This window comes from Cibotium barometz, chromosome 40 (genome assembly GCF_041138505.1).
Source record: "Cibotium barometz isolate CiBa-2024 chromosome 40, ASM4113850v1, whole genome shotgun sequence".
Classification (NCBI taxonomy): domain Eukaryota; kingdom Viridiplantae; phylum Streptophyta; class Polypodiopsida; order Cyatheales; family Cibotiaceae; genus Cibotium; species Cibotium barometz.
In genome coordinates, this window is record NC_141085.1 from 39,060,020 (window position 1) to 39,075,227 (window position 15,208).

The window sequence follows — 15,208 nt, forward strand, 5'->3', positions numbered from 1 at the left end:
AAGACTTGAAATTCGAGGGTTTTGCAAAAATTGTTCCATTCAAACCTCTTGCGTGCAGAACATTGACTTCAACAATGGATCTTGAAAGATGGCCCCATAGAGCATAAGCAGCATGGGATTTTATTCATCAAAGTGACTTATAAGTCAGTGTGTTCACACATCATTAAAGACATGTTGCTCATATTATTATTTTGGGCATGGATAGGTGGACAAAACGAGGCGCTTACTTGAAACTTGGCCAACAAGTTTGGGAAAAGCATAAAACTGATATTTTTGGGCACATCCGCTACTTTTGGCAGAGAAAGGAAAAAGCACTTCAAATGTAGCTGGTTGACTTCATTAAAAAGGGGATTGGGGCTTCTCTTTTGGGCATGCGCTTCCATCCCCAGCCGAGGCAGTCTCTCTCTCTCTCTTTGCGCAGCCGTACAGCCCTCTCTCTATGCTGGCCGTACAGGTGCTGAGGACGACTGTGTGCAGGCCGCACAGCAGATAGGTGGTGTTCTACTAGTGCTGTTCGTTCAAACAACGGATACAGCAGCTGAGCTGCCTTACGCTGGCCGTATAAAGCTTCAGTACTCAATTTTCAGCAGTCATACAGCAGTAGTACAGCTGTATAGGTCCACACGTGTGCCATCAATCTGCACCTTTTCTCTCTCTCTCTCTCTCTCAGATCTGGCTAATCATCGGGCTGTGTTTGAGGCCTGATCGTGGGCTGTTTTGGGGACTGTTTGACAACTCTTTGAAGCTGATTGGTCTTACTGAAATTTTGTGGGAAAATCCGGTATTATTCACGCCTTCACCTTGGTTATTTTTGTAAAAAGCTTCTATCTCAATAAAGAAGTACCTATGGGGGACGGACGTTCCGGCTCAGTGTGGTGTTTATTCATAGTTCTTGTGGTTTCCTGCTGTGTGTTCTCTGTTTGAATACATGGAGAGTTTTGTCCTTTTGTTCCGGGTCTCTGTGGATTATGACAGTGGTATCAGAGCGCAGCTTTTCCAGAGTGTTTGGAAAAGAGCAAAGATTTTGGAGTATATTTCTCTTTGCCTCAATACTATGGATCGGACAACACTATTGGGATACGACATCAAAACATTATTCGAGAGCATGGCTCCACACGGAGTGCACATGGTAGACTGAACTCGAGCTGACCTCTCCTCCAAAGTGTATTGTTTGAGTACTGACACGAAGTGCATGTGGTAGAGTGGACATGACGCCTTGTTGGCAGGGGACTTATGTCTATGCCAAGGGTCATGTGATCTAACATCTCGTTGGCAGGGGACTGTGTCTACGCCAACTGTGGATGGATTCACTCATGGAAGGGTGGTAACCTTGGTGAGTGTTTCATGAACTCATGGAATGGTGGTAACCCTAGTAAGTGAAGTCTCGTGGAAGGGAAAACCCTGGCAAGCATGTTTGGTTCCATGGAAGGGTCGTTGCCCTGGTGAACCATATGGACATGTGAAGCATGTTTGGCTTCGGCATGCGTATGGATCATAGGAGTGTTGCTCTTCTGCACTCCAATGGCATGGCAAGATGTTTTGTGGCTATGTATTCTGCTCATTTTATTTTTGCAGGTACTTGAAGCTACTTATGGATTTATGGATATTTGGGACAATTGGCTCTTGTGCGTGTGTCTGGTTAATATTAGAGTTGTTGACTCGATTTATGGAATTATGGATATTTGAGAAACAGTTGGCTCTTGTGCCTGTGTCTGCTTATTATCAGAGTTGTTGACTTGGGATATGGATAAAGTTTCTTGATATGGTTGGCTCCTGTGCCCGTATCTCACTTCGGATCGTGGATTTGGACTTATGGCTTTAATGCCCGGAAATATGGATCAGCAGTACAGGTGCTATTCTTGAAGGATATGTCAGTGGTATCAGGTTTATTCAGTTGCAGACAACTGCTTTATAAAACGAAAGGGATGTCACCATTTGGTCCCTTCACCTGTCTTGACCAGTGTCTTACACACTGAGCGGAACCAAGGTGCGTGGGGATTTTTCCACAGAAGAAAACTCAAGCATTTACTGGCAAACTTTGGCCATGAAAGATGGCCACAGAGCTTAAGGAGCATGGGATTTTATTCATCAAAGTGACTTATGAGGTTTATAAGTCGGTGTGTTCACACATCATTAAAGATGGGCTGCTTATATTATTATTTTGGGCATGGACAAGTGGACAATAGGAGGCATCTACTTGAAACTTGGCCAACAAGTTTGGGAAAAGCATAAAATTGGTATTTTTGGGCACATCTGCTGGTCGACTTCATTTAAAAAGGGGATTGGGGCTTCTCTTTTGGGCATGTGCTTCCATCCCCAGCCAAGGCAATCACACTCTCTCTCTCTCTCTCTCTCTCTCTTTACGGAGCCGTACAAACCTCTCTCTCTACGCTGGCCATACAGGTGCTGAGGACGACTGTGTGCAGGCCGCACAACAGATAGGTGTTCTACTAGTGCTGTCTAAACAAACAGCGGGCACAGCAGCTGGGCTGCCTTACGCTGGCCGTACAGAGCTCTAGTACTTGATTTTCAGCAGTCGTACAGCCTTAAAGGTCCACACGTGTGGCGTCAATCAGCACCTTTTCTCTCTCTCATATCTGGCTGATCATTGGGCTGCGTTTGAGGCCTTTTTGTGGGCTGTTTTGGGGACTGTTTGACAGCTCTTTGAAGCTGATTGGTCTTGCTGAAATTTTGTGGAAAAATCTGGTGTTATTCACACCTACACCTTGGTTATTTTTGTAAAAAGTTTCTATCTCAATAAAGAAGTACCTACGGGGGGCCGGCCGTTCCGGCTCAGTGCGGTGTTTGTTCATAGTTCTTGTGGTTTCATGTTGTGTGTGCTCTGTCTGAATACTTGGAGAGTTCTGTCCTTCTGTTCTGGCCCCTCGGTCTCCGCGGATTGTGACTTAGTGTCCGGCCTTAGATCTTTGCACTGGTCTCGTACACATTGTCCACATGGCATCCAAGTGTAGGATACACATGACACATTATTTGGAGTCCATGCATGGCTCATTGTCTCAACAGCTTGCTAAAGGACATTGGCAAGTTGCCTTGGATGAAGGGCACCATAGATTCGTGCAAAGAGGTTGTGACTTTTTGTTACCCGCCACCATTTCTCCCTTGCTTTGCATCATCAGTATGCCAAAAGGGGGTTTTTCAAATATTGAGAGACTAGATCCTAAAATTTCGTCATGCTTCATGGTCTACATTAAGCAATGCTAGCTTTGAAGCAATTGATGGCATGCCTTCAACTTCTAGGAAAGCACTTGCGCAGTTACCATGATGGGAGACGAGCTTTGACATGAGGTAGAACACCTTTTGAAGCTATGCTGGCCTATTGTAAAGGTCTTAAGCTTGTGGATGGAGATGTGCCATACATTGGGAAGATCTAGGAGGTCATGGATAGGATGATTGAGAATATTAGTGTGTTGAAGATCAATCTTGCAAGATTGTAGGAGGCAGAGGATCTTGAAGTTAGGAGATGATATTACTGATTCTCCACTGTGCAATTTGATTTGTGTTCAATCAGAAGAATGACACAAGGTGAAAGACCAACTTGCAAATTGCTGCAACAAGGAGGGAATGCTTGGATTAGCAAATGCACAACCTGGCAGGTTTTGACTTCGTGCTTATTACTTACAATATCTAGTATTACATGGGCTGAAATAGTTTGCATGTGTATTTTTATTGTAGATTCCTTGTTGAGTAGAGAGTTGATGGGGGTAGCCAAAATGCGCATTTATTGTGACCAATAATCTATTTTGTGTCTATTTCATTTACATTTGGTTCATGTTTTTTGTCTTCTTGACATTGCTTTTGGCATTCATGGTAGCAAGTAACCTATTTTGTGTCTTTCATGTTTATTTGGTGGATGGTTCATGAATGATTTGAGGGACTTTTCACATGCCGCTAAATTTAACATATGTGTTGTAACTTGTATGTTGTAACTTGAGTTATAATTCCCACTCGTGTCTTGATTCTCTATAATCACTGCTTCCGTATCTAATTCTCTACCCCTCTTCCCCCTTGCTGATGTGGCATTTCCCTGATTTGGCCTTCCCAGAAATTCTGGTCCCATTCGCGTTTCCATTTCCCATAACTATGTTTTGAATGGTGGGAGACAAGGGTATTGTCCCCTTTCTTGGATGGATCTCATCTTTGAATATACCGTGTTGTGTTAGTTACTTTTAGTCATGGTGAACAGTAACGTAAGATGTGCAGGATTTGCTCATTTGGCATGGTAAGAGAAATTGGAGCGCCTGCTCTCTTATACAAACAACAATTTGTAATCAGTTGAGTACATTTAAACTAGAGGTGTTATTGTTAAGACAACCTTAGCCTTGTGCCAAGGCTGGAAAAAATTGACAAGCCTAAGGATGTAAGAAGATTGCCCAGCTTTGAAACTAGAAAAAACTTATTCTCACCTTAAACTTTGAATTGTGTGCCTTCTGATTGACGTGGAGTGATTTGAGTATGGAAGTGCCAGGGCTGGAAAAAACTCATGAGCCTAAGGATGTAAGAAGATTGCCCAGGTTTGAAACTAGAAAAAACTTATTCTCGCCTTAAACTTTGAATTGTGTGCCTTCTGATTGACGTGGAGTGATTTGAGTATGGTGATGAGCAAGTGCTTGCTAGAATTAGAAATGAGTTGTCACATGCACGCAGTGTGTGACATGGCTAACCTCACCCTCTAATCCCACATTTGGTGGCAGTATTAGGCATACATTTAGGGCATTACCACCCAGTAGGCAAGCATTTACAACAATATATCTAGTTGGCCAGCATCCAGAGGTGCCACGCCAACAACCCGCCAGCAACATGTGTGAAATGTAGCATTTATGATGATTTACATGAGTCGTGGGCTTTTCTTCTGGCCGATTGCATCTATTCAGGCCGACTTGCTCCAAAAGAGCCTATATATGGCATATTCATAATTCATCTCTCCCTCTTGGAGATTGGTCATAGGTAGTCTTATTTTGGAAGGCCATCGGCTAAGCATATATGTAACCTTTTCATGTACATAATACATATATTGAAAACCAATCTTTCTCTCTATCTCTCTCTCTTTCATGCGTTTTGCATTAAGGTTCCTATAGGGTGCTTAAGGGCTGTGATTAAGCCATGAAGGCTTCTGTAGTGTCACATTGGTATCAGAGTTGCATGTTGTGACCCAACTTAGCTACCCAAAAGTGAGAGCATCCTGTGGATGGTAAAACTGCAGTCAGGAAAAACCACCTAGGCCTCCAGAATGTCAAGAGAGACTTCTTTAGAAAGCTACGAAGAAAATATGGAAGGAGAGATCAACAAAGAAGATACCACCAAAGAAACGCTTCCGCACTTCAGTGAAGACTTCATCAAAGCAATTTTAGAGCAAAGTAGATTGCTGATGAAGACCAACGATGGGCCGACCAAGCAGCCCAAGAACACCAACAAAGGCTTGAACGAGACACTATGCAACGCCAACACCAATAGCTGATAGCATCTTTGTAGGCAAACATGCTCCCTACAACGGCACAACAAAGTACAAGTTCCTCCACTGCCCCAACCACCACTTTCATATGAGCTCAATCAAATTTTAGTAAGTATGATGGTTGTGATCATGTTGTAGTTATGTAGTTTATTCATCAACTTGTGGCGTATTTTTCTTTGGCTAAGTTGTCAGATCCTCAAGATAGAGTCCACCTAGCAGCACCTCACCTCTCCGGTGAAGCAGATCTGATCGTAGGGACTCCTCAGTATGTATGGGACACCTTCGTGTCACCTCAAAAAACGATTTCTTCCTTCGCAATACATGACCAACCTTGAGGTTGAATTCTATAGACTCCCCAAAATGGGTCTCTAGTACTGACATACTCTAACAGAGTTATCACGTCAGCGCAAGAGTTGGGGATATCTGAGGAAGATAAATTGAAATAGTTCATTAGGGAATTGGATATGAATATTAGGTTCATCGTGTATAATTTTGAGCCACAGTCGTATGACAGGGCCCTTACTCTCGCTTAGAATCAAGAAATGATGCTGAACGGAGGTAAGCCCAAGCAAATCTAGGCTAGCTCCAAACCCTAGCAACAGTCATCCACCACCCAGCAGCCATCATCCCAGTTGGTGAAGGGAGCTCAGAATAGCAAGGATACAAAGAAAGATTCCCAAAGCACCATAGGAGGCAAGAAAGATAGGGAATTCAAGCCTAAGAAGACACTTGAGGAAAAGGCCAAGGAGGCCATTACTAGTGGATATCTCCAACCAGACGAGAAAACGCAGTACAAGGGGGAGAACCGATGTTTCTTCTACCACACCGTGGGGCATGGTAAGAAAGATTGCACCATGTGGCAAATTGCACAATCCTCCAAGACCTCTGGCTCCTCAGTGTAGCCACCGCTAGAGCTTCATTCACACCTCCAACATCAGCCCCAACTCTTACCCACCTTAAACTCAGTACCAACTGTGGTATTTGACAACACGCAGGAGGGTGAGGTTGGGGACTAAAAGAAAGCCCTCATTCATGCTTATGGCACAGCGAAGGAACATCAGATCATTGTCCTCTTCAATATGGACAGGTCTAAGGATGACATTTCTCCTCAATTGGCTAAAAAGATGAGTTGTACACTTGTACCCCATCATCTGGACGTAAACGGATTCACACTTGGTCTTCGCACTCACATTTCCCATAAGGCTCGGTAGTTTGAATTCAAGGTTCAAAAGGCCACATTTCAACGGGACTCATTCTCTCACCTCTGTTGGGGTGTGATATGATTTTCGGCATTCAATGGTTTAGGGAGTATGCACCCATTCTTGATTGGAGGCAAGACACTTTCACAATTGTTGATGGTGTTCTTGAGCCTGTCTTGATTCGTGTGGATAGGAGCATTCCTAGCATTCCACTCATCTCATCTCCCATATCTAGTTCCAAAGAGCCATCATAAAAGGAGCTAAATGTGCTTTTGATATGTCTATAGCTAGCAATCTTCTATTCAACAAGCAACTCCTTTGAAGCAAAGGATGGATGGTTTCCTCGCATAGTTTCAAGATATCATGTTGAAGGTTGACCTCTCGTCTTAGCTCCCACCCAGTCATCCTGAGGATCATTGCATTGAGTTGGTCCCCGGGACAGAACCGCCCAGTAAGTTTCTCGCCTTTCTAAGGCATTTGGAGGGCGAACTGGAGCAGCAACTTTCATAGTTAATCCAAGCCGGATTTATCTGGCCCTCATCCTCGCCCTTTGCTGCACCTATTTTGTTTGTGCAAAAGAAAGACAAGTCCACACAATTATGCGTGGACTACACGGCACTCAATAAGCTAATAGTCAAAAAGAGGTTGCCAATGCCCAAGATTGAGTATATTCTTGAGTGACTCAATGGTGCTAAGTTCTTTTCGAAGATAGACTTCAAAAGTGGCTATCATTAGGTTTGGCTGTGTGACAGAAATTTTGGATTACTAGAGACTGGCATAGTTATAGCGCCAGCTCATTTAGTCGGGTTCACATTATGGACCGACCCTTGTATGTTGTAGTTGAGTACTAACCCATATAGTGTGTACTCTTATCTTTATGTTATGTTGGTTGAGTAGAGAAGAAGAATATAGAAGAAAATTCATCCATCCATCTCTCTCTTGTGTCTTGCTCTCTTTTTTGTGTGTGTTTGCTTGCTAGGGTTTGAAGCTCTCCCTCTCTCCCACATTCTCTTTATCGTATCAGAGCTTGGTTCGTGTGAGAGCTAAGGAGACAAGCAAGAGGCAAGAACAAGCAAGGAAGGAAGCGGTGCTACACGGGTAAGAGTATCATCATCTCTTTTCCCTTCTTGGTTTAGGTACAACACACCCTCAGTAGCTCTGGGAGCTATACATCTCCGATTGAGGAGCTGTCTTCGCAGGAGCGGAGCTACATGGCAAGTATAGAGTCCTATCGGACAGAAATTTTCGGCCAGATTCGCGTTTCGGGCGCGTTACGGGTCCTGTTTCGTCACTGTAAGATGTTTTTGGCAGTTTTCTGGAAGTTTTGGTAGGGAACTGTTTCTACTCGAAATCTGGTTATTGCAGTGTAACAGTGCATTTTGGAAGTGCATACAGAGTTTACATATGTATTGTTGATACTAGGTGTATGTACATGTACTCTGGTCACATTTGGTGACACACAGGTTGTGCTGAAGTATCGCTGCTGTAGCAGTTACAGGAGATACTGCTATATTATAGGTTGCATACAGAAGTTGTCTGTTTGCAGGTTATTTGATTGCTGCAAGAAAACATGTCTGACGGAATTAATCAGATTGTTAGTAAGAAGCTGGATAAGAATAACTTCCATGCCTAGAAGTTCAGAATGACCAACTTCCTAATGGGTAAAGGATTTTGGGATTATGTAGAAGGAGACAATGAGGAGCCTCCAGAGTTATCTGAGGAGAATGCCACTCCTGCAGATATAAAGGCATTCAAGGATTGGAATCAGGGTGCAAGAAAAGTCATGTACTGGCTTTCAATTAGTGTCACAGACACTATGATAGGACACATACATGATGCAAACACTCCAGCAGTTGCATTGCAGAATCTGGTTCAGATGTTCCAGACTAACACAAAGGCAAGGAAGTTGCAGTTAAAGCAAGAGTTGCATATTGTGGAAAAGAAAAGCATGTCTATCAATGAATATGCCTTAAAGATCAAGGGCATTGTTGAATCCCTTGGGTTTATCAATGTATTAGTGGGGGATGATGATTTGGTGAGTGTCTGTTTGAATGGGCTTAGCAAAGAGTACAAGCCATTCAAGACCTCCATTGCAGTTAGAGAGAATATTCTCAACTTTCGGGACTTGATATCTATGCTGATCATAGAAGAAAAGGCTTTAGGTAAGGATTCTTCTTTACAAAGCAAGAACACATCGGAACAAGCCTTCTACTCTAATTCAGGTAGAGGCAGAGGTAGAGGCCGTGGTCGAGGCCAAGGTGGTGGCCGACAAGGAAATCAGAATTCTGGACAACAACAGTCCAATGATTCAGAGTAGAAATCATACATAGGTGGAAGAGGCCAATCTAAGAGATAGGGGGAGCCAAAGAGGTCGAGGTAGTTGACAAAGAAATCAAAATGCAAATAACATAAGAGTACTATTACTGTGGCAAACCAGGACACATGGCAAAGGATTGCTACAAAAAGCAGAATGACATTAAAAGTGGGAAGTTGCAGCAAGGCAACTATGCATCATCTAGCAAACATGGAGGTGATGGCAGAAGTGAGCAGCTGTTTGTGATGCAGCACATGCTTAGTTCCATAACAGGAGATGTGTTAGGATCTGAAGATATATGGTATGCGGATTCTGGCGTCTCTAACCACATGACCAGTCATGCTGAGTGGTTTAGAGATATGCAAAAAATGAAAAAACCAGGCTATGTAGAAACAGGTGATGATACTGCGCATCTCATTGCGCATGTTGGTAAAGTGTCATTGTCTATGCAGGATGGCAAAATGAAGTACTTGGCTGATGTACTTCATGTTCCAAATATTACTAAGAACCTGGTTTCTGTTGGACAGATGGTTGAGCAGGGTCTACAAGTGAGGTTTAATCCTCAAGGATGTTTTGTGGAAGACTTCAAAAACAAGTGTCGCTTGATTGCAAAGGGTAACAGAAATGGTAGGATGTTTACTTTGGATGTGAACATGCCTGAGATAAAGGCAGCCATGTTTGCACATGGAACAGGTGTCATTGCAGATATTGACATATGGCACAAGCGTATTGGTCATGTGAATGTACAACGACTGAAGTCTATGCAGGTCCAAAATATTGTTGCAAGTTTACCAAAGTTTAAGGTGGACGGTATGCATAAGGTATCTGAAGTAGGCCAAGCATGCTTTTCCATATGAAGAGCATGTCAGTGCAAGCCCATTGGATGTCATACATTCAGATGTATGGGAATCGACCAAGACTACAACAATTGCAGGTTGCAGGTAATATGTTACATTCATTGATGACCACACTAGGAAAGTGTGGATTTATTTCATGAAGGAGAAAAGTGAGGTGTTTGCTCACTTTCAGAGATTTAGAGCCTTGGTCGAGAAGGAAAAAGGCATGCAAATAAAATGCCTAAGATCAGATGGTGGGGGAGAATATTTCACTGATGAGTTCAACGATTTCCTGAGAAAGCAAGGAATCAAGAGGCAGTTTACGTGCCGGTACACTCCGCAACAGAATGGTGTTGCAGAAAGGAAAAACAGGCACATTGAAGAAGTAGTGGCACGTGCCTTGATGGCTGAAAAGAATATGCCACATTACTTTTGGGTAGAAGCAGTAGCAACTGCTATGTACATTATGAACAGGACACCCACTGCAGCTGTTCATGGTATGACTCCTGAACAAAAATTTACAGTCATAAGACTGGATGTGTCTCACTTGAAAGTGTTTGGGTATATTGCATATGTACATGTTCTTGATAAAGTGAGAACAAAGTTGGATCCAAAGGCAGAGAAATGCATCTTCATTGGTTATGCTATGGAGCAAAAAGGTTATAGATGCTATAACCCTACCACTCGTGAAAATGCGAGTAAGCAGAGATGTTATCTTAGATGAGATGAGTAGCTGGTATGCACCAGTAGTGAAGGCAACAGAAGATGCAAATGTAAGAAGTGTTGATGTTGCACCACATGTAGAGCAACAATCACAGGTGCTGAGTGGACCTGGGGAGTCCTCGAGCAGTGGATCCAATGTTAGCCCATGGTCAGGCAGGTTGAGAAATGATGCAGGTACACATGTATCATGGAAAGGGAAGGAAAAGGTAGATCAACCTTTTGTGCCTGATCTGTCAGCAAGTCACTCATATATGGATGGTGACTCTAGTGGCTCTGAGCAGAGCCTTGATGAGGAGCTTGGCATTCCGTCTGTGGTTACTCCTGGTGTAAGGAGAACCAGGACTGCTGGCAGTGATCCAGGTGTACGCAGATCTACAAGGTTTAGATACCCTTTCGAGAGGTTGAGATATGATGGATATATAGCCCATCATTATGCTTACATGGTAAAAGCAATAGAGGAGGTTAAGCCCACTTGCTTTGAGCAGGTACTGTGTGACAGCCATTTTGGATTACTAGAGACTGGCATAGTTATAGCGCCAGCTCGTTTAGTCGGGTTCACATTATGGACCGACCCTTGTATGTTATAGTAGTTGAGTACTAACCCATATAGTGTGTACTCTTATCTCTATGTTATGTTGGTTGAGTAGAGAAGAAGAATATAGAAGAAAATTCATCCATCCATCTCTCTCTTGTGTCTTGCTCTCTCTTGTGTGTGTGTGTTTGCTTGCTAGGGTTTGAAGCTCTCCCTCTCCCCCACATTCTCTTTAAAGTGGAAATATTGCACCAATTTAGACTAAAAGGTAATTTGATCAATACTTTTGGTATGCGATACTATGTGCTGTACAATATGTACCTAACCACTACGCACATGTCTATTTTATCAAGGTGAAGCGGCCTTTTGAGAGGCTAGTGATTCCTAGGGAGGCCACTGATCAATTTCACACGCTTATAAGTGGTCCCTCTTTTCTTTTAGGCTACAAAGCATAGTGGGAAGTGGACTGGAGAGACCTTAACAATGTGTTGACAATCCAGCCCCAAGACTACCTAGGATGCTTTTTACTTGTGCCTGTGAAATGTTTTTACCATAGCAGGTAATGGTAGATAATACAGCTGAGACACAAGATGCACAAAGCCAGGTATTGGCTCACTAGGAGAAAGAGAGATGAAGTAAGGATGTGTGCTATTTTACCATGATCTATACTTGACCAAGTAGAAATTATTGCAGAGGCTCGTGATTAGAGGAAACATGGCTATAGTAAATAAGTATCCTTTCCTCATGCACACTTACGGTCTTTAAAGCGACATGTGCATCTGTGTTTGACTTTTCATGCCCCATTCTTAACATACACATTCCGTAACATACGCATTCAGTCAGTCTTGCTTCAACTACTTTTTTGTTACTCCATACTTTGTAGTTCCCCATTTTTGTCTTGTTACATGCCACGCATGATGGATGTATTCTTGTCTTATTACATGCCACTCATGATTGATGTATTATGTGATTCTATTGGCTTAACTTTATCAGGAGCTCGGTTATGATGTCAAACGGCTGCACTTCGACACTTCCAAAAACGAGGCCTTGGGGTTACCATCGAGTGGTAGGAAGCTTGTGTCCAGACCTGCAGTTATAACTGTCATGGGGCACGTCGACCATGGAAAAACATCACTATTGGATGCCTTGCGACAGACTTCTGTTGCAGCAAAAGAAGCTGGTGGCATAACGCAGCATATAGGTGCGTTTGTGGTGAACATGTCATCAGGAGCATCACTTACATTCTTGGATACACCTGGCCACGCTGCTTTTAGCGCCATGCGGGCCCGAGGTGCAGCTGTCACTGACATCGTGGTGCTTGTGGTTGCTGCTGATGATGGAGTGATGCCACAGACACGTGAAGCATTGTCTCATGCTCAAGCTGCACATGTGCCACTAGTAGTGGCGATCAACAAATGTGACAAAGCAGACGCCAATCCGGGTAGAGTCCGTGAACAACTTGGTGCAGAAGGCGTGGAGCTGGAGGAAATGGGGGGTGATGTCCAGGTGGTAGAGATATCAGCAACCAAGAATATGGGTTTAGATAAGCTGGAGGAGTCATTGTTGTTGCTTGCAGAGATCATGGATTTACAGGCAGATGCAAGTGGAGACATTCATGCGGTGGTCGTGGAAGCCCGGTTAGATCGCGGCCGTGGCCCTTTGGCAACTGCAGTTGTCCGCAATGGGACTCTGGTACCTGGCTTTCATGTTGTGGTGGGTACTGAATGGGGCAGGATACGCAATCTTCTTGATACGCATGGACGCCAGGTGAGATCTGCAGGACCATCGATGCCAGTGGAGATTGAAGGATTGAAAGGACTTCCGCAAGCAGGAGATGATGTCATCGTGGTCCCCAATGAAGAGAGGGCAAGGAAGCTCAGTGAAGCCCGAAAGAATAGGCTTGAACAGGAGAAATTGCGGAGAATCGAGAGATTGCCAAGAACCGTGCTGAAACCAGCAGTAGGGAAAGAAGCTAAAGAGGAGCAGACAGAGGAGGAAGAGAGCAAAGAAGAGGAAAAGAAGGTTGAGCTTGTGATCATTGTGAAAGGTGACGTGCAGGGAACTGTTCAGGCAGTTTGCCAGGCTCTAGGAACCTTGACGAGTCCTCAGGTAAGACTTCTAAGACTTTTGAAATGGTATCAGATGCATATTTAGTTATCGTTGTCAAACTAGACACTATTCATGGAGAGTATGCAGGTCACTGTGACCGTCGTGCATGCTGGGGTCGGTGCGGTGTCCCTATCGGATGTAGATCTGGCAGAAACATGTGGTGCTTGTATCGTTTGTTTTAACACCCGAGGCATGCCTGCTGTCGTGGAAGCTGCCACCCGGCGTGCAAACGTGGATGTAAGTCTGATGCACATATGAGTATCCTCGGAGCTGATGACTGCCAATACCCTCGTTGTTAGTACATGTTTATCTTCTCTGTTTGCCTACATGACGAGATGTGCTTTGTTTCTTTTTGGCTCTGGATAGGTCCGCCATTATCGGGTGATCTACCATCTGTTGGAAGATATTGGCCAGCTTATTGTAAGCAAGGCTCCCGGCATGCTAGAAGATCAAGTTGCTGGGCAAGCCCAGGTGTTGAGTATCTTTGAGATCAAGGGAAAAGGGAGCCAAAAGCAAGGAGCTGCTACCATCGCAGGGTGCCGTGTATTTGAAGGTCGTATCATGAGAGCTTGCAGGGCAAAGGTCTTGCGGAGTGGGGAAGTCATCTTTGAAGGGAAGTTCAAGTCACTGAAGCGAGAAAAGCTTGATGCAGAGGCTGTTGGGAAAGGCAATGAGTGTGGGTTGGTTCTTGAGGACTTTGGAACCTTCCAGGTTGGAGATGTCATACAGTGCATTGAGTCAGTGAGGAGGAAGCCTCGATTCGTCTCTTCAGAAAGTGGATCGGTCAAAATTGAATGCTGATGATCCCTTTTTCTTCTATATTGATTACTTCCTTCGGTAAGCTTTTGGAGTAGCAGAGCTCAACATATCTCAAAGACGTGAAGGGTTGTAGCACCTGTGTTGGGTGGCAAGATGTGTTCAAGAGGAGCTGTGATGCAAGAGGTTTGTGGTACTCTCCTTTTCCAACCATGTGGTTGACATGCCTACAATAGCTATGGATTTGGAGTTAGACATTATGGACTTATGAAATCTAGCAAAGGATGGAGAGGAGGATCCCGACGTGCTGGATCATGTGCCAGTTTTGGGGGGCCAAATCCTGTAGGCTTGTAAGTGATTGACTCAAGCTTTTCTTGAAGTCTTCTTCTTGAGCATGGCATCTACTTTGAAGCAGATCATTAGACCCTGTTTAACAGTGACAAGGGTTTTATTGGATTGCCTAGACTTCTAGAACACAGCTGTTCCTTCTTTGCAGTCTTGGAAGGTGGCAACGTTGATGACTACAGTTGTGTCAGGTTCGACAACAAAACCACCACCACCAAATTCAATTCTAAGGTATAGGTTTATAGAGCCAACGAGAAACGAAAGGCCCAGGCATAGTTTGTGCTACGCATGTGGCTTGTAATAAAAAAGCTTTCAGTGGTTGTGCCTACCAGTCGTCACTTTGGCATAGGCATGACCTAAAGGGAGACTGATGGAAGAGAAAAAAAATCTTCAAATTTTGGATTACACCCTATGCTCGGAATGATTTGGTAAGTGAAAAGCAAGAAGGTATTTTACAGGGTCTGCTTGAGAGACAAAGTCACAAAGTTCTGCAGGTTTGCTGGCATGGTGTGTCGGTAGACCAGCACCAAAGGACAGGACTTGACCCATTTAAAAACACCATTGAGATTTTCCTTTACTAAAAGGTTTGTAAGAGTACCCACAATTACAATGCTGCATTTCATAGTAGCATCAATAAATCTCATGGAAAAGTGCCATGGTACGTATATTTTTTTGGATTGCCTTTTGTGAAGAACAGTGTTAAAAAACTTTTCTTCAACGACTAGGACGGTTGGGGTGCTTCTTGAGATGGCTGGTCTAGGCTAGGGTACAAGCAGAACTTAATCTTTGGTTATATTGCACCAATGTAACATCTCTCCCTCCCCCCCCCCCCCTTTAAGTTTCTTTGGGATTGCACAGTTTGCTGTCCCTTATAGGCACTATAGTGGCAGCTCATAACAAGAGTTCAGTTTGAAAAGCACGTTG

General features: G+C 43.8%; 1 protein-coding gene across 1 annotated transcript in view; it reads left to right on the plus strand.

Moving 5' to 3' along the window:
• The window catches only part of LOC147615483 (Translation initiation factor 2, small GTP-binding protein), a 37,291-nt gene extending 22,328 nt beyond the window's left edge, over positions 1–14,963 (plus strand). The window contains exons 4-6 of the mRNA XM_086779575.1: positions 12,068–13,183; positions 13,271–13,420; positions 13,550–14,963. Coding sequence (XP_086635701.1) covers positions 12,068–13,183; positions 13,271–13,420; positions 13,550–13,984 — 1,701 coding nt within the window. The 3' untranslated portion in view covers positions 13,985–14,963. The remainder of the gene's footprint in view (positions 1–12,067; positions 13,184–13,270; positions 13,421–13,549) is intronic.
• The last annotated feature ends 245 nt before the right edge of the window (positions 14,964–15,208 follow it).